General features: G+C 44.7%; 1 protein-coding gene across 8 annotated transcripts in view; it reads right to left on the bottom strand.

The window, feature by feature from the left end:
• Positions 1-20000, bottom strand: part of STXBP5 (syntaxin binding protein 5) — a 212752-nt gene that overhangs the window by 24635 nt on the left and 168117 nt on the right. For all 8 annotated transcript variants that reach the window (XR_015052210.1, XR_015052211.1, XM_085858899.1 and 5 more), the window contains exons 10-17: positions 18496-18650; positions 12772-12844; positions 12046-12193; positions 9192-9259; positions 5930-5970; positions 1588-1787; positions 805-968; positions 197-322 (exon numbers count right to left, since the gene is read on the bottom strand). Coding sequence is in view for 6 of the 8 variants with exons in the window: in XM_085858899.1 (XP_085715025.1) it covers positions 197-322; positions 805-968; positions 1588-1787; positions 5930-5970; positions 9192-9259; positions 12046-12193; positions 12772-12844; positions 18496-18650 (975 nt within the window). In the remaining 2 variants the exon portion in view is untranslated. The remainder of the gene's footprint in view (positions 1-196; positions 323-804; positions 969-1587; positions 1788-5929; positions 5971-9191; positions 9260-12045; positions 12194-12771; positions 12845-18495; positions 18651-20000) is intronic.

Consider the following 20000-nt stretch of genomic DNA (forward strand, 5'->3'; position numbering starts at 1 on the left):
AGGATGAGGAAGAAGAAGTAAAAATAAATAGTAGAAGCAGGAAAAAAAAAGCAGCAGCACAAAAATAAGGAAATGTGGCAGTTGCCATGGGGGGAAAGAGAAAAATAAATAAATAAATAAATAAATAAATAAATAAGGGATTCTGGTAAAGACAGAAGACAAAAAAAAATTGAACGATGGAGGTCGGGTCTCGTACAGACTGTATGCAGAGTTCAATTCCAAGCTGGTAATCTGCTGAGGAGGTTCTCCATAAACCCACAGCGGCTGAATGATGAGCTCCGCTTGGTACCCAGCTTGCTGTTTCAGTGCATTTGACTTCACCCTGATGCACAAGGATGACAATGGTCGGTCTAAAATCAGCTAATTACATCTTACAATCCACAAATTACAACCGTGCACGTGAAAATGTCTTTCAAGGTGCTGCAAAAGATCTCCTTCCACACAACACAGTTGTAACACCAAATAACTTGTAGCTATTCTCCAACTGTACTCTCAGCCAAAATTAGTCAACCTCACCCTGGCCTACACTGTCAGCTTTATGCTGCACTTGTCCCGAACTTGGGCGTAACCCCTCAATTGTCAATTCCAAAACAGCAATGATATTCCGCAAGACGTTTGGTTCGTGGATCACGAGAACTTGGATAAAAACATGATGCTAGAAGCTTCCGGCCTTCGGTTGGACAATGGGAGCAATTTATGGGTCTCAACTTATCTCAGGCTGCTACGAAGCAATTCCAAGCAGAGCTATTCATCAGGCTTCTAGGATTCACGTCTTTGTAGAAAACTGTCCACAATTTTGCTTACCTGAGACTTTCTAGAGTGGTTGTAATGGTGGTGATGTTGGATTCAGTGACAGGAACTGACTGACTTCGCGTGACAACCGCTTGATGCTGCTGTTGCAATGGGCTTTGTTCTCCTTGTGGTGACTCGTCATTGTCGGCATCAGATTGCATTCGTACCTCCAATGCCTATGGAAAACACAATTACTTTGTCAACAGAGCAGATAAGCAAAACACAAATTGTACAGCCTGCGGCGCCACCATTTGTTTTCCTGTTGTAAATTCATTAACTCACCTCACATCAGTGGCTTTTGTACAGCTTCGGAAAGTTAAACGGTCAATGTAAACCCAACCATTGCATTACATTAGCTGGAAAGATAAGTGCATGTGAGCACCAATTTTAACATTTCACGAAAAGTGAAATTCCATCAAGAAAGTGGTTGCAGACAAAGCTTTGTGGGAATGCGGTACCAGAGATCATTAGCATAACGATGACAAGCCAATGGCACCATCCATCAGAGAAATTATTTCCCTTTTACATGGTTGAGTAATTTGGTAAATCGAGTCGACAGTCAAAACAAGCGTAATGGCGGCAAAATTGCCTTCGTCGTGCAACTGTTTATACGTTTGATGTTGAAGACATCAAATTCTCAGCAATGAAGATTCTGACACCCAGAGAACACTGCTTCTTTGGAGAAACCATCATTGTATCATCAAAGATGTCAAAATGTATCAGTATTTACAATTCGATAATTGGAACGTGGTTGGGGTTGGGGGAGGTGGGCAGGAAGGGAGGGGAGAGTCTTACCACCAACTCAACATTGGACTCGAAGCGGCTGAAACGGTACATGATCACATGCGCAGAGACACCCGTGACGCACAGCACGCGGCTCTCCGGACACCAGGAAAGAATCTGCACAGCAAATGGGTCTTCATCAGGCAGATCTCGCAGACGTGTCTTCTCAAACACCTTTGAGGTCTTGAAGCGGTACAGGTGTTGGAGACTAACTGTGGGATATTGAGAAAAGCTTTTGGAATATTAGCAGATTATAATATATTATATTATATTAGCAATTATAGCAGATTACAATATTAGCAGATATCATAATGCACTTCACTGCAGATGTTACCACTTGCGTGGGAAAAAGCAAGAGAGAAAGAATAAAAAATGCATGTAGCTGCAACTGCAACAATATACCTGACTTATGCAGTGACCTTCTTCTTCTTTCATATGCTGCACAAGACTGCAGAGTAGCATCATTGGCTGAGGGTATCGCTGTGCCGCTGATGCAACACCCCCTATAGATTAGGGCAGGAATTTGGAATTTGGCCCTGGTGTTGGCGAGAGCTCGCCTAATCTTCGTGAAGGACGCCATGAGATATTTGACGGTCACCAACTAACGCCGGCAGATGGGACACCAGTTTAACATCCATCCGAGGGATGACACATTGATGTGAAACACCAGGATGACAAGTTATAGCTGGGTTGGGATTCGAACTCAGGCGAGATGGCTTAGAAGTGAGTGTGCGTACCTCGAGGCCATCCCGCCAGCATTATGCAGTGACCTTTTCTTGAAAGATACCATTGGTCATACAAGACAGGATCTATTTGTACTAGATTCAATATATACAAATACTACAAGATCCTGTAATCCCAATGATCCGTACCGGACAAGTGTCACGCACTCAGTGTGAGACTCTCGCTCTTCCTCGAGCCTAGATTTTACATCTTAAAAAGTGCCATTTATCACACTGTCTCTGTCTTCGTCTGTTTACCTACCATCACTTCTCTCAGCAATTTACCTTTTCTCAAAATGTGACCAAGCCTGTCTCTCCGTCTCTCTCGCTGCATCTTTATCTCTGCCTCTCTCTTGAACACAATAATAATGTGTATGACAGTCCAAATAAACGATATATCATGCTAGATATAGGATAGGTATGATACTTGCATGTTGTACTTTTGTAATTTGGAGTTGTAATTGGCCGCCATGGGCAAATCAGTTGACACCTACATCGATTCAATGAAGCTCTTAGTTGAAAATTTTCTCCCAAGTTCATAATAACGTCACAAAGGATCGCAGAACCACTTACCTTTCGATGAGTTTTGACGTTTGAGCAGGTTTTAACCGATCCAGAAACAATGCGAGAGCAGTACTAGCATTTGGTTTTAAAATTGCCATCTTTTTTGGCTCGAAGAACAAACAGACACAAAGGTGACACCTTTGAGAAGATGATGTACGTGCAGCAAATAGCAACCGACCAGAGTGTTGATCGAGGAAACAAACCCGCTCGGTGTCGGCCCTATTGCTCGCACATTCGTGTCACAGATCAACCATAGGGCGGGTTGCTATTTCACGTACACACTGGGGGCAACAACCGAATCACTTTTATGAAGAAATGTTATTTTCCTCTCTTTTACTTCAACACGAGTTACCATCTCCGATATATTCTGCAGGAAGAAGCTTATTCATTTAAATAAATAAATGGTTTATCCATCACACCTGCTTTTGCAAAAGAGTCATCGTGTCACTTCATTGGGGGCATATTAGTTGTGAGATGCAAGTGGCAACTGATGAATACCAAGTTGGGTTTTGGCAATTCGTTCTCGTTTGTTATGGACATTACGTTATGAATTCTGCGTGCCATTTTGATGTCGACATGTACATTCAATTTTTCTTTTTCCGTTTCAATTATATTCATCTGTTATTTGTTGTCTGATAACCACGTCTTTTCTTGGTTGCAACCAACAAAATAGATCCAATAAAGTGGTACAAATCCAGTTGATACAAATGATATTCCAAATTTGTGTTGCGCGCATTCCTGCACAGTCACGTGCATCATCGGTACGACTTGCAATTGAGAACGGCGTGCGAGAGTAAAGTTATACGTTATCACGTACGACTTGTGATTGCAACAAGATATATTTGATTAACAAATATAACATTATTTCACGGTCGTAATAGATCTCTATAGTCTATATAATGGAGGGAAAGTATGTTGGTATGTTTAATGTTTCATCTACTCCTCCGAGAAGATATGACCGAGGAAGTTGAAACTTTCAGGGATCAATGAGGGCATCATTTGATTCCATCAGATTTGGGGAATTTTTCTTTTTTGCCCATCTTAGCATTTTCATCCCCCACCCCCCTTTTGTATATGTAGTCAAGGCTCGTGGAGGAGCGAGCACACTGAATGGATCAGGATGTAATAGACAAAAACAGGACTCAATACATGCATGCATGGAGAAGGAAACTCCAAGGAGGAAAAACTGGGAAATTAGGAGGGCTTTGTGTGGGGTTAATGAGGGTAAAAACGATTATGGTTTTGGATTGGGGACGACCTGAGATGATGGGGAACAGGTATCTTGAAGACATGGAGGGAAGGGTTAGATTGAAAAGGATGTGGAAGTTGATTCCACAGGTGGGGAGAAAAAGAGGAAGAAATGAGTGGAGGTTATCAGTAATCCTGTGTTTAGGTAATTTTACCAGAAGGGGGTTGAAGGTGGCCTGTGTGAGCCCTGAAGAAACTTGGGGGGGGGGGAGGGGGGCACAAAGTATGGAAAGAGCAAAGGGTGCAAGACAGGAAAGGAGGCAACAGAAGACAGAGAGACCACCGACCTGTCTGCAATGGAGAAGTGATCAGCACATAGACTCAGCCTCATCACAGGAGATTCCAATGATCTTGAAAGGCCTTGGTTTCCACACCATGAAGCTGAGAATTATGTTAGGCAGGGGAGCCAGCCCAGAGGGGAGAGCAGGACTCAATAAAGCTGCAGATGAAAGCCTCTTAGTTGCACATCTTGGTGGAGAAGAGTTCAGGTTTGCCAAGGAAGGAATCTGTACGACGGCAACTGGCTTTAGAGGCCAACGTTGAAATGACCCAGAAGTTTGAATGACTGAACCTCCTCAAGAGGATTATGAAGAAAATAGATGGGGGGTGAGTAGAGGGTTGCAAGATGGTCCTTTCAGAGAGAAATAGTGAGCATGTGAGATTTGTCAGGATTGAAAGACGTACTCTACAAGTGTTGACAAGGTTGTGATTTTTTTAAGGTCTGAAGAGAGGGAAGAGGATGCAGCCTGCCCGTCTGAAGGATGAGAGATGTCAGGGGAGAGGGTGGAGTCATTAAATCGATAAAAAGGATTTTTCAGAGAGTCAGAGAGATCATTGATGAAGATCAGGAATAGGATTGGGCTCAGAACACTGCCATGAAGAACTCCAGCCTTGATAGGACGAGGATATGAAAGGATTCTATTGAGTGCCACATGTTGGCTCCAAGAGTAGAGGAAGTCAGTAAGGCATGTGTGGAGTTGGCATGAATGCCATTAGCAGGCAGTTTGGAGAGCAAGGCAGGATGCCAGACTGTATCAAAAGCATGAGATATGTCCAGAGAGACGGCCCTGAACTCAGGTTTTGCATTGAGGACCTCCATCCATTGTTGGGTGAGTAGAAGTAGCATGTCCAAGGTAGCGTGACCCGGTCTGAAACCAAATTGGTGATCTGAGATGTGGTTGTTGGAGAAAAGGAGGGATTTCATATCAACTGTGATGATGGATTCCATGACCCTGCTGATGATTGGAAGGAAGCCGATAGGTCTGTAGTGAAGGAGATCCGTTTTTGCATGTTTTTTTTTTATGCAGTGCAGTGATGTTAGCGATTTCCAAACAGATGGAAGATGACCGAGCACAAATGACAGGGTGAAAACGGCAGAAAGACGATGTGCAAGACCAGCAGAGCGGGTTTTTGGGACACGTGAGCCGCTGCCGTCTGGTCCAGTAGAAGTCAGAGTCGAGAGTTGAAAGAAGCTTCTCCACCTTCCTTTGGGGGGAGATTGGGTGCAATTGGAATTATCCGAGCTATATAACCACATTGTATTATCTGAGCTACATAACCACAATGTATTATATATGCATATAAGCAGTACGCATGTTTTTGCTTCATATATGTAACCCGAGTTAATTTTATTTTTGGGAGTGATCAAGGTATCAAGGTAGTGGACTGTTGCCTATAAACTGCCCAAATAATTTTGAAGGGATGTGTCAGAATAACGTGTTGCACACTTAGAACAAGATCGCCCATAGGGTGGGTACACTACGAGTCACTATAACTAGCACATCTTACCAATACACCAGTTGAACTTCGTGACTACTTACTTGCTGAGGCATCCCAGAATTTCACCGACCCGTCCGCATGTCTGGGAACATGAGAGCACAAAGTCAAATCCTCAGTCATGCAAATGCCGGCTTTTATGGTCGAAACATTTGTTTCATTTTCTTTCCAAGTATGACATACTCAATTGTGGCAAAAGGCAAAAAAAATTACCCATAATCCTCCAGGCTTATCAAGTTTGATAGTCATTGTTATAACTAAAATGTGTCTTCATCGGGTGAGTCAAGGATCAAAGTATCAAAATGGATTTTTGCAACAGCCAAGAAAAGAAATGGCAAAAATTGCTGAGCAGCTACGTCTCAATGGATACGACCAACTATTGCCTTTGGGAAGTTCATAAACCACGTGACAATCCACTTAGTGTATTCCTTATCCTGAAAAATTGCTTTAACAGGAACTATCAACTCATCAGAGAGTGTGACTCAAATTAAGCCCCCCCCCCCTCCTCACTCTAGGGTCTAAGCCCACAGGGGACTTTATAATGATCTTGGAATAGCTCCTTAGCCATTCATGTGGCCAAATTCCTGTGAAGAGATTGCTATTACAAAAGGAATATAAAATACCTCCATCATACAACCCAAAAATTTGCTCATATGTAACGGTGGCCTTTAGGATGCGTTTAGAACAAAAGGTGAGAAAGTTCCGATTGAAAACACAAATCACAACATCAACAAATTCATTACGAGCGTTTCTGCATTCTGCATGTAGCAGAGGCCTTTTTGCATGTAGCAGAGCCCCTCTTCAAAGCAAGATGGGTAACTTCCTACCCTCTTTCTCTGAAGAAGGCCTTCTGCCCAAGATGTCATCTCACCTTCTTTCCCGCGGCACTTCGCATACCCCTCTCAACATTTGGTTGAGGAAATTAATTTTATGTTGTGTGGTATTATTATCAAGGCTGGTAGTCCAACCATTTGGAAAAGCACTGCAATGTAACACGCGATGTAAATCCACATTGATTCAAAGCCTTGATTAACTTCCCAAAGGTAAATTTATGGACAAATTACAAAAAAAAGGAATATAGCACCTTGATGGCATAATCAGATGAGTGGTTACTTTTCTTGGGATAACTTGCGTTCTCTCAGTCCAAATAAAAAAAGAACATTTCAATATATAGACTGCTTTCCGGAGAGTAACGTGTCCGCAGCCACAATACATCACTGGTTTTGTCGGGGAAGTACCAGGGGTTTTTGTTGTTTCAAAAAGAGGGTCGGATTGATTCCCTACAGTACTGTGTTCACCCACATTTATGTCAAAGTACCTTATAGGACCTTCTTCCCTGTACAGTATTAAGGAAATGTGGATAGGGACAAGTCATGCTGTTTGTTTATGCACCACTGTGAGACTGCGTTGCAACCTTTAGTAGCTTTCGAGGGTTAAGGATATTTTGTTACGTGTCTCCCGTATCGAACCAGGCAGGAATCTGGCGAGCGAGAAAAGCTTCAGACACCATATTGTCTATGCTAATCCATGTCCATCCACCCCATCACTCGTAACCTGGAGAAGAGTTAGAAGCTCCTGTCCACCAACACGGCCTCTCCTGATAGGTGGCGAATAAGGCAACACACCAATGGACCGTGCTGCTCAGTGGTCACGGTGCCAAATGGTTCAGGATCAGTGCTATCCGATTGGGCCGCAGAGCTGCCGCGAAGCATCGGCGATGCTTGGTTGGTGAAGATCACCGACAAGGATGCCTCAGAGGCAAGTACAGTCAAAGGAGGCATGCTCTCTGTGTCAGTAGAGTCGAGTAGTCGACACATTCTCCATGAGTTTTCGCAGCTGGACGGAGCCGGCAGCACGGCTTGACTTCATGAAATACTGCACACGTCAACTTGGGACTTTCCTGACGCAATCTCCATCTCGCCAGTTTTTGTGTGGATGGTTCTTGTGTGTGTCATGGCCGAACGAGATTAGTTTCTTGAACTGCTGTCAAGAGTAGTGATTATTTCTTATCCACTGGAGACCCTGTTTATGTTCTGTCTTGTCTTCATGAAAGTGTTTATTTCCTTAGGCCTGCTTGCGTGTCTGCCTGCGACCCTGCCAATGCAAAAACAGATTTGTTTTAATGGATAACATCTGGGGAAATTAGGCTGGCATAATTACCCTAATTAATCAACGAAGTGGTTTAGACCTTGTTCGCAGTGAAAAGCGCTTTCTCCGCTCAGGTGTGTTTAGCTACCAAAATTGCTGACAAAACATAAACTGTTGAGCTTGGCGGAGGTGTGCGCTCAAAGGAGTGGAATTGCGCGTGCTTGGATACGTGCACGTACAATTGAATCTGCTGATGGGGTTAAAAACAAAAGAAGAGTATATATATATATATATATATATATATATATATATATATATATATATATATATATATATATATATATATATATACATACATATAAAACAAAGTAGATATTCTCCCAAACCTTTTTAAAGGAGGAACTTCAAGCTCATGAAAAGAAAACTGTCAGCCATGCTTTCATGGTTTATTAACGGAGATCATTATTCATCTGCCGTAACCATGAAAACCTCTTTTATGTGCAAGTGACATATCATCCGTCAATGGTGGTGTGTAAGAAGCGGTCAAATGCATTTCCTCTGGGGACGGTGGTGGAGCAAGGCCCACTTTAAGACGACAACAAGCGTCCAAGAACCTGGGCAGTTATGGTTGAGGGAACTGTTTGAAAATTGCTCGATTTATACTTCCAAACTACCAGTTCTTGCATCATGTGGACAGAATAAGAAAGCTTCAGGAGCTGCCATCGAACATCGATTCGTTTTGAGTATTTTGATTAAAGGTGGTGACGAGTGCACAAGACGTTGTAACACTGGGGGTGATGATTAAAAAAACAAAACAAAGCTTGAAAGGTCGAAAGGGCCTTTTCCCCACATTGAGATTCCAGGCATCGGACATGACAGTTAATATCCAGCACAAAGCACAGTAATAAAAATAGAACAAAGTGTAATAAAGCAAATGGATGAAGAATCCAGGCTTTTGAGGAGCGAAAGATAACTGAAGAAGTCGATTCTTGAACAATCCGTTCTGGGCACACGAATGGTGGAACTGTACCCCGGTGATCATTTCTACTTTGCTGTCACAGAGTGACAGGGAAGCAACGGACCGTGTGTGGGATCTGTATCGAGTGCACATGCAATCGGAGGGCTATGAGGGGGGAGGAACAAGTGAGAGCACGTGTGTTTGGGGAGAATACGTTTGGGGAGGGAGTAAAGAAAGCGATGCGTGAAAGACAGCCTTACCCGGTTATTATGATTTCTGGGAAGCTCTGAGTGCCCAATTCCCAGCTGCCTCCATTGATTGGCCACTCCTAAAGCAGACGTGAGTGAAGTACAAACAGTTCAATGCTGGTAGTCATAATTGCAGCACATTTTTTTTTTCATGCCTGCAAAATAAAATAAAAATTAATGACGACGAAGCACGAATCAAAGGAAGATACTTGGATGCGTGCGAAAACTGTCACTAAACCACTGTGTGCATCCATGCTGAAGGGGAACGTCGCTAAGGTCAAAGCCCCAAGGTGTACTGCAGAACAGAATACCGACCGTGTGATAACGTACGCGCACAAAACTCAAAAATGAGGAAATGAAGAGAAGGGGGAAATATAGTAGAAAGAAAGGAGGTGAGAAGAGTGGGAACAAAATGGGCAAAATGTTGCGAAGAGAAGAGTGAGGAGATTGTTTATTTGTATGCAGCCTGTGGCTGCTTGGCTGCATCATTTTCGGAGAGGGGGGGGCGTGGCTGTGCCGCTGATGCAGTGCCCCAGTTACCAGCTGGCTGGTACTCATTTTTCTGACCTCGGAAGGATGACAGCCTAAGTTGTCCCGCTTAGTGTTAATTCAACGACTCGACAGGTTGCTTGAACTCAAGACCCCAGCATCTGAAGCCAGCCACCTTAACCGTTAAGCCAACACCGGTCTTCGTGAGGAGGTGCTAGGAAATGAGATGTATGTATGACTGCACACACAAACAAATACGCCGTGTTTGTTTCAATGTGGCATATTAGTTTGGAAGAGGTATGGCAACAATGAAATCACAAAAAGTCCCATATTTTTTTTGGGGGGGGGGTGAAATTGTTGTCATGGAAACCGTTGACAGGTCAAAACGGCCAAATAGATCCTTCTGATTATTGGTGACTCAATTCAGTGACCCAATATGCAAATTATGTTCCAATTTCAAGTCAATAGGATATAAATTGACTACTTTATGTGACCTTGACCTTTTGACCTCAAACAATAGGCCCCTAGGTTTTGAATGGTGAATCAATTCAGTGACCCAATATGCAAAGTCAATCGAATCAAAATTGGCTTTGTGACATTGACCTTTGACCTCAAAAACTATGGGGTTCTAAGTTTTGACTAGCTTCATCAGTAGGTAAAGTTTGGCCTGGAATTGCAACCTGTAAATGAATGACAAACAAACATGCTCAGTCGTCTAATATATACTTGCGATTTCACAAGGAACAAATAAAACTTGAATCAAAGATAGTACGAGTACAATTAAAGTGAAAACCGCATCGATTTTAGTGCATACATTTCGTTCCACATGAAAGAAGTAGTTTTGCCCAAGTGTGCCTACACACCGTATTTTATAGCTTTTCAAGGAAATTAATAAAACTACCATAAAAATGTATCTATTTAAAATTAATGGTGTGTTGTGAAGATGTGCCTGTGCTCATTACCATTGCCCATAACATTAACATCAACAATGGGCTCAATTTATAAGCATATCCACAGTTTGCTCCAAGTGCGTGCACCACTCTGGGTCACCTTCAAGCATGGGCACCACCCCAGGACACCTTCAAGCATGGGCACCACCCCAGGACACCTTCAAGCATGCGCACCACCCCAGGACACCTTCAAGCATGGGCACCACCCCAGGCCACCTTCAAGCAAGGGCACCACCCCAGGCCACCTTCAAGCATGGGCACCACCCCAGGCCACCTTCAAGCATGGGCACCACCCCAGGCCACCTTCTAGCATGGGCACCACCCCAGGCCACCCTCAAGCATGGGCACCACCCCAGGCCGTCTTCAAGCATGGGCACCACCCCAGGCCACCTTCAAGCATGGGCACCACCCCAGGACACCTTCAAGCATGGGCACCACCCCAGGACACCTTCAAGCATGGGCACCACCCCAGGCCACCTCCGAGCGTGCGCACCACCCCAGGCCACATCTGAGCGTGCGCACCACCCCAGGCCGCCTCCGAGCGTGCGCACCACCCCAGGCCATCTCCGAGCGTGCGCACCACCCCAGGCCACCTCCGAGCGTGCGCACCACCCCAGGCCACCTCCGAGCATGCGCACCACCCCAGGCCACCTCCGAGCATGCGCACCACCCCAGGCCACCTACGAGCGTGCGCACCACCCCAGGCCACCTCCAAGCGTGCGCACCACCCCAGGCCACTTCCGAGCGTGAGCACCACCCCAGGCCCCCTCCGAGCGTGCGCACCACCCCAGGCCGCCTCCGAGCGTGTGCACCACCCCAGGCCACCTCCCAGCGTGCGCACCACCCCAGGCCACCTCCGAGCATGCGCACCACCCCAGGCCACCTCCGAGCGTGCGCACCACCCCAGGCCACCTCCGAGCGTGCACCCCACCCCAGGATACCTCCGAGCGTGAGGACCATCCCAGGCCACCTCCAAGCGTGCGCACTACCCCAGGCCACCTCCAAGCACACACAAACACCCCAAGGTGCATCTAACCATGCGCTCCTCCCTCCTCAGGCCATGTTTGACCATCAGCACCACCTCAGGCAGCTTATAACCATGTGTACCACCTGATGCCACCTCCAACCACATGCACAACCATAGGTCACCTCGAAGCTTGTGCACCCCACTCTATGCCTTCTCTGAATGTAATGCCCAAACTATAGTCCATCTCTAAAACAAAAACAGCACAGTTATGATGCAGTAGACCATTGCTAATGTGAAATAAAAAAATTCCTTTGTATACTTTTTGGAAGTTTTGATAAAAGTGACTTCTTTAGAAAAAGATTAACCACTACAAAGTTGACAGTTGTATATTGAATGTAAGCAAAATATCACGTTAATGCATTAATGATTGTGAGGAGTGTCATGGTTTATATTGTCATACCTTTTTGCTGTAGCCTTGCCGCTTCTGCTTAGCTCCAACAGAGTACAAAGCTGGGATAACGTCCATGGGACAATCCACAAAGTACTCGCAGCAGGTCACCGGTGATTCATGGATGTCCATTGCATAAGGGTTCTCGAACACCGGGTAGCTGTGACATCAAGACTTGCAAATGAATCTTCCATCAAACACTGTTAATATTAACAGTCAAATCCATTCTGTCTGAAACATCATGAAAGCCCACGGGGGATACTTGCTGTTGTGGGTGACGAAGCGGTGGCAACAGAGTCCATCCAAACACATTTATTTTTGTCACAAAGAAATATCAATTTAATATGAGCTAATGCAACAGCTGGATACTTTTAAATTTCTCAAAAGTTCTGAAAGCAGATACAGCCCTAAAACTTGTGCAAAAAAGTAAAGCTTAAAATTCTCGAACAGATTAATATTCCAACCGCCGACAACTACTTTGGCAGTGAAATTGATTTTGTACCTTCTGTAAAAAATAAACTAGAGCAACGCTGATGGCGCACCATCGCAAATTCCCACGCTTCCCACCAGAGGAACAGTTTAAAGATGGCAAAGAGTTCCAGCAGGAATGACCCAATATCGAACTTTGAGTATGTATATATATATATATATATATATATATATATATATATATATATATATATATATATATATATATATATATACATATATATATGATTGTGCAAGAAAGCTGCTCACCTGTTCTGGGTGAGATCAATAACCACGAGATCCTTCTCGTGTAGAACCACCACTGCATATGGATCCTGAAAGTCTACAACACGGAAAATAAATAATTGTGAGAGCTTTAGCAAAAAAAAAGATACATTGGGTGGATAGGGGAGAGTTCCAGAAGTTAGAAACAACACTAACTCTTCAGGAGGTACTGGTAAGAAGGTAAACATTGTTTGATGTCAGATGGTGCAAGTCATTATTCTTTACAGTGGATTTGTTTTACAAATGGCAGTGATATTTTTACGCCCAATGGGAAACGAGTCTTGATAAAGATGAGTTTGTCTGTGTTGTCAGAAAAATAAGGACAATGATTTTAATGAGCTAAACGTTGAGAGGTTTGTTAACCGCTGTTTGCATGGCATGAGCTCTTCGTACAGTACATGGAAGTGGCGATTCGAGCATGAGCCCCTCTTCAAAGCAAGATGGGTAACTTCCTCCCCTCTTTCTCTGAAGAAGACCTTCTGCCCAAGATGTCATCTCACCTTCTTTCCCGCGGCACTTCGCATACCCCTCTCAACATTTGGTCGAGGAAATTAATTTTATGTTGTGTGGTATTATTATCAAGGCTGGTAGTCCAAGGAAGCGAACAAGAGACTTGGGAAGCACAATAACAGATAAAGAAGGTAGTGACAAGGACGTGAAGCTAAGGCTGGCATTGGTGAGAGGAGTGTTCAATCATTTGAGCAAAGATCTCTGGAAGGAGAAGGGATGCGAGTTTGCAAACGAACATTATGTGAGTATGCATACCTCTTGCTCTCTCTTCTGGGCTGGTGTCCCAGCCTCAAACCTTGCTTAGCTTGACACCATGGGAACCAAGGCCTTCAAGATTATTGGAATCTCCCGCAATTAAGGTGAGTCCATGGGTCTATCACTTTGTCATCGCAGACTGGTCAGTGGTCTCTGTCTTCTTCTGACTCCTTTCTGGTCTTGCACCCTCTGCTCTTCCTGTGCTGTTCACCCCCAGGTTTATGCAGGGTGCATGCGGTCACCAACAACCCCCTTTTGGTGAAACTATCTAAATCCAGGATTACTGCTCACCTCCACTCATTGGTTCTTCTTTTTTCATGCCTGTGGAACAAACTTCCACACTCTTTTCAATCTCATTATTCCCTCCAAGTCTTCAAGCCAGCTGTGTAACACCATCACAGATCATCCCTCATCCCAAACCATGATCTTTTCTTCCCCCGTTAACCACCCGCCCCTTTCGCCCAAACCCACGTCTTTCCATATTTCCAGTTTTTTTCTCCTGAGAGTTTGCTCCTGTATCCATCTTGTCCACCCCTGCATCTTCTCCGACCTCTTATTCTTACCCACATCCCTCATTTGTCTATCTCCATCTGTCCTGTCCCTCATCCCTGCTGTTGGTGTTTCCCTCTTCTCTTTCTGCTGTTCCCTTTGCTCTGTTGCGTCCTGATCCATTCTGTGTTCTAGCTCTTCTACGAGCCTTGACTGTCTTTTTTTAAAAAGGTGTAAAATGCAGCAGGAATCTCTGTGGTGCTTTACGTGTCAGAGAGCTGGATTTGGATGAAGGAGGAGAAAAGGAGACTGATTGATTTTGGTGGTACAAGTGCCTGAGAAGAATACTCTTGAGATTCGCTGGATGCAGAGAGTCACCAAAAGAGGAAGTGCGGATAAAAACTGGACAGAGGAAATTAAGTGAGCTGGCCGAAGAGAAGGGGCTGACTTGGGCTGGGCATGTGTGGAGTATGGGAGAGGATCAGACATTCAGAACGGCAGACAGGTGGATGCCAGAAAGAAGGAGACCACGAGGAAGGCCAAAGAGAAATGGAAGGATGGGATTAAGGAAATTGCTAGCCAGCGAGGAGGCTCAGAATTGGAAGTTTTGACGAAGGATCCACGGAGGGCACCGAGCACCCAATCGGCAAGAGTGTATTGAATGAATGAATGGTCATCAGAGCCTGTGCAGTTATTAGTCACTTCTCATTCTGGGATTCTTCTGAAACTTATTCACCAAGTTTATTTACCTGATCCATGAGCAGCACATTTAACTTTGAAACCTCGTCACAGCATCCCCTCCAACCCCCCCCCCCCCCCCCGCAACCAAAATTTTCTCAAATACACAGTTCCAGGGAGTACAGCTTGTCATTGTGGCTCGTCAAAGTGTGTGTGTGTGTGTGTGTGTGTGTGTGTGTGTGTGTGTGTGTGTGTGTGTGTGTGTGTGTAAGGGGTGGTGGAGGGGAGGAGGGGTCCGGGGGGGGTGAGGCTCCTGTATTCCACATTGGAGCCCAAGAGTCGGTTCAATAAAAGGTATTGGGCACCGTTTTGCATTTTACGATAGGAGATGAAGTAGTCACTTTTTGTCTCTGTCGGCAAAGAGATGGAAAAATAGATTAAATAAACAGGAGATTGCTGGAGGTATGTGAACAACCATGGGAAGCAAGGAGAAGCTGGCGTTTCCGGTGTTAGCCTTCATCTGAGTCAACGTACGAAACATCAGCGTCTCCTCGAGCTAACATACCTATATCAACATCCTCTTGATTTCATTTATTTTTCTCTCTGTTTGGTCCCACTCATCACAAGCAGGTTGGTGGCCTGTAATTTCTCATCAGGTTTTTCACATCCTGCTCCCTTTATCAATCTGTCTTTGTGCACTTGGTATTTGTTCATTTCCTTTCACATTAGACCAGTGGACAGTGCTTCGCAAAAACTGATAATGGAGCCTGTTAATTTCTGGATTAAAATAAAAAGAAAGACAAAGAAACAACTTTAACCCTCTTTGCTTAAATGTGACCTCTTGATTTTGTTTTGCATGTCTCCAAAAGAAAACTGGAATGAATAAATGAATAAACTAGAATGGAACTCGGTGGAGGGGATACATTCCCCAGGTTTGTTTCCCATTGATAGGCCAGATGTACATCCAGACCTTAACCAACATCGATTCGCCTTATTCTCGACACCTATCCAACTCATCCACGAAGTTTTGTCCAAATCCGTCCACAACTCTTTGAGATATCGTGCTATATATCGTTTTTAGCCCCATTTCTCAATAATGAGGAATCATTAAAAGAAAAAAAAATTCCAGTATCCGGATCCGGATCTTCAACAAATTCCAATCAATTCGTCCTGGTCACGCACCCAACCTGTCCACCAAATTTCGTCTGAACCCGTCCACAATATTTTGAGACATCCTGCTCACAGACAAACCAACAGACAGACAGGGGTGAAAACACAACTTCCATCCGCCTTCAGTGGTGGAGATAATAAATGAGTAATTAAATGAATAAATAGACAAACTGCAGAATTTGCTGTCAAACCTCGACTGATTCAGCAACTGGTCCAGACGGCATCAGCCCACGTGTCCTAAAAACCTGCTCCTTTGCTCTTGCTCACCCTCTCTCTGTTCTATTCACCCTCTCATTTTCTCAAGGTCGTCTGCCTTCTGCTTGCAAATCAGCAAACATCACTGCTCTGCATAAAAAAGGTGCAAAAACAGATCCCTGCAACTTCAGACCAATCAGCCTTCTCCCAATCATCAGCAAGGTTATGGAATCCATCATCGTTTCAGACATTAAATCCTTCCTCTTCTCCAATCGCTTGATTTCCGATCATCAATTTGGTTTTAGACCAGGTCACTCTACCCTGGATATGCTGCTTCTGCTTTCCCAACAATGGATGGAGGTCATCAATGCCAGACATGAGATCAGAGCCATCTCTCCAGACATATCACGTGCTTTTCACACGGTCTGGCACCCTGCTCTGCTCACCAAACTCTCTTCCTATGGTATCCAAGGCCATCTCCACTCATGGCTCACAGACTTCCTCTCCTGTCCCAGTCAACGTGTGGCCCTAAATGGAGTTCTCTCATCCCCCCTTCCTGTCCAGGCTGGAGTTCCTCAAGGTAGCGTTCTGGGCCCTGTTCTTTTTCTGGTTTTCATCAATGATCTCTCCGACTCTCTGGAAAATCCTCTTTATCTCTTTGCTGATGACTTCACCCTCTGCCGTACCATCTGTCATCCCTCAGACCGGCAAGCAGCAGCTTCTACGCTCTCTGTAGATCTGGATAAAATCACAAACTGATCCAACACGTGGAACATGTCTTTCAATCCAGACAAATGTCACACTCTCACTTTGTCTCTCCAAAAGGACCATCTGGACACCCCCCCACCCCCCCTGCACCCTCTCCTCCATCTACTTTCTCAATGATCCCCTTGAAGAAGTCCTTTTATTTAATCTTTTGGACCTCACTATCTGCCATGATCTTTCCTGGGAAAGCCACACCTCCAAGCTGACATCCAAAGCCAATTGCCAAATGGGCATCCTCCATCGTGCAAAGTCCTTCCTTGGCACACCTGAGCTTCTAACCATTTACAAAGCTTTCATCCGCAGCGTGATGGAGTACTGCTCTCCGCTCTTGGCTGGTGCCCCCGCCTCTCACCTTTCTCGGCTTCACGCTGTGGAAACCAAGGCATTCAAGATTATTGGTATCTCCCATGGTAAGGCTGAGTCTTTGGGTCTCTCACTCTCTCACCACTAGTAGGTGGTCTTTCTGTCTTATACAATCTCCTCTCCGGCCTCACCCCCCACCCTCCACCCCGCTCTGTCTGGTATCTGTCCCGCCTATATTACCGTAGGGCACTCAAGGTCCGCCAGCAACCCCTTTCTGGTAAAACTGCCAAAATCAAGCATCACTGCTCACCTTCATTCTTTCATTCCTATTTTTCCCCACCTTCAGAACAAACTCCCGCACACTCTTCCCTCCAGGTCTTCCAAATAGCTGTTCACCACCATCTCTTTTCTTCCCACATCCAAAAACATGATTGTTTTCTACCCCCATTAATCCACCCCAAACCCACCTCCTTCAAATTCCCTGCTTTCCTTCCTGAAAGTCCCTGTAATGTCCGTCCTGTATACCCCGTGTACCCCGCCCCACCCCTCTCCCTTCCACAGATCTCCTGTGTCTATTCCCCACTGTTTTGTGCTTCCCTCTCCCGTCCCTCTTGTCTCCTGCTCCCCTTGTTATACGTTATGTGCGTTCGCTCTTATACGAGCCTTGACATTGCATATTTAAAAAACAACAACAACAAAAAACAGTGCAACATGAGGTGATGAAAAATGAGATCCTTCACTGTGTGCGTGCATCTGCCACAGCTGACTCGGCCGGGTTGGGATCAGCAAGTTCCAAATCATGGACATCACCATTTGGGTATGGATATGTGCATTTCCGAAAGGGGTGTCAGTTTTCTGAATGAATCCCAGCCGTCTCAATTTCAGTTCATTACTTCCTTTTCGCAAACAAATTGCAACAACACGATCCATTAAATGGTGAGCACAACTTCAATTCTGAAATTACTTCGGCTATTACTGTAAGCGATATAAACTGGCACAAGGCTATTATATGAACGCTTCCAAGTGTGAAACGGATTCATATACTGATACAAACAGCGTTTTTTTTTTTTAAATTAAGTTTGCTGCAAATGCAAATCTTCCATTTTCGTTTTCTTTGATTGCGAAATTCTTCCCCTCTCTTCTCCTCTCCTCCCCCAGTCTCTCTCGGACTCTCTCTCAACATCCCTCCACACCCTCTACACCCTACCCCTCCCTTTCCAGCTATCTGCCCCCCCCTCCTCTCCATCCCAGTGTGGGTGTGTGTGCATGCGTGTGCATTGTACCTTTTTAACCATCCTTACGAATCATAAAAATTTCAAAACAAAAGTCATTCGAGCATCTTACCACTTGGGTATGGCGTCTCGCACAGTGTAATGAAGTCCACAATGGGGAAGTCCATTTCCAAGACCGAGATGTCCTTTCCTTGCATGACTGTTAAACTGGGCCTGTGGCCAGCTTTGTCGTATGCAAGTCCTCCAGAAAAAATAACAAACGTTTCTCTATGGGTGAGCAACAAAAAGGGAATTACAATACTCAGATGCTGCCATTAAAAGATTTGTACTTATTTTTATGGTTCCACAAAATCATTTTGGATTACTTCGTTAAAAAAAGCGCTCACGCACGTGCATCGAGATTCTTTGACCCCCAAGTTCAAGCTTGTTGAAGTGAAGCTCGCAAAAGAGCAACATGAAAGGAAAACGAGTCAAATTTCAAAAACAAGAATCTCGGATGGCAGGACAGCCGAGGGGTATGCACGCCCACATGCCTTTGAGCCATCTCGACTGGGTTCAAATGTCGACCCAGCTATTCACCGGCTTCAGTGGTGGAGATAATAAATGAGTAATTAAATGAATAAATAGACAAACTGCAGAGTTTGCTGTCAAACCTCGACTGATTCAGCAACTGGTCCAGACGGCATCAGCCCACGTGTCCTAAAAACCTGCTCCTTTGCTCTTGCTCACCCTCTCTCTGTTCTATTCAGCCTCTCATTTTCTCAAGGTCATCTGCCTTCTGCTTGCAAATCAGCAAACATCACTGCCCTGCATAAAAAGGGTGCAAAAACAGATCCCTGCAACTTCAGAACAATCACCAATAATGTGACACCATGGTATTTCTCATGCAGGGCGAGGCGTCATCGCTTGTGCCGTCCGTCGGACGGATGCCAAGTCGCTCGACCCGTCTGACGTCGTTGGTCATTGGTGGCTGTTAAAGATCCCACGGTGTATTTCGTGACGAGTTGGCGCATCATCCCTCGCACCTTCAAACAATTACATAATCCCTGCTCGTTTCATTCGAGCACTCGGTGATGGAGTAATGATCTCTCCAAAATTCGTTCGAGCCTTGAAACGTTTCTTGGCTGGTCATGAACGCCCCCGAAGTCCTGTCAAGAATATGAGCCTCCGACGTTATAATCTATTCAAAATCATTCAAATGACATTCTTATGTTAATTTCCGAACGATTTCAATGGAAGCTGCCATATCTCACATTTACCATATCTGGCTGTGAAAAACACGCGAGCTTGGTTACGCAGCCGATTTAAGAGTTCCTCGACAAAAATTACTCAGAAATTCACAAGACGCTATTTGATCCTCGGCTGGATTTTTTAGTTAATTATTATTGATTTTTTAAACAATTTAAGAATGTTCAGTGAAAAAGTTCTCAGTGTTCAAAGGAGATTTTCCCTTGAAGAATAAATCAACTTGTGAACAAATTGAGATAAAACATGCCGTTCCTGATAAGTGACGTGTCCCACAGGGTTTCCTGTCCCACCGGTGACACGGAAAATTAAATGTGAAATCATAATGCAGAAGAAGAAGAAGCATTCAGATTAAAAAAATGATGCAGACAA

Source organism: Eptatretus burgeri, chromosome 16, assembly GCF_056783735.1.
Source record: "Eptatretus burgeri isolate ZD-2024b chromosome 16, Ebu_testis_v1, whole genome shotgun sequence".
In the NCBI taxonomy this organism is placed as follows: domain Eukaryota; kingdom Metazoa; phylum Chordata; class Myxini; order Myxiniformes; family Myxinidae; genus Eptatretus; species Eptatretus burgeri.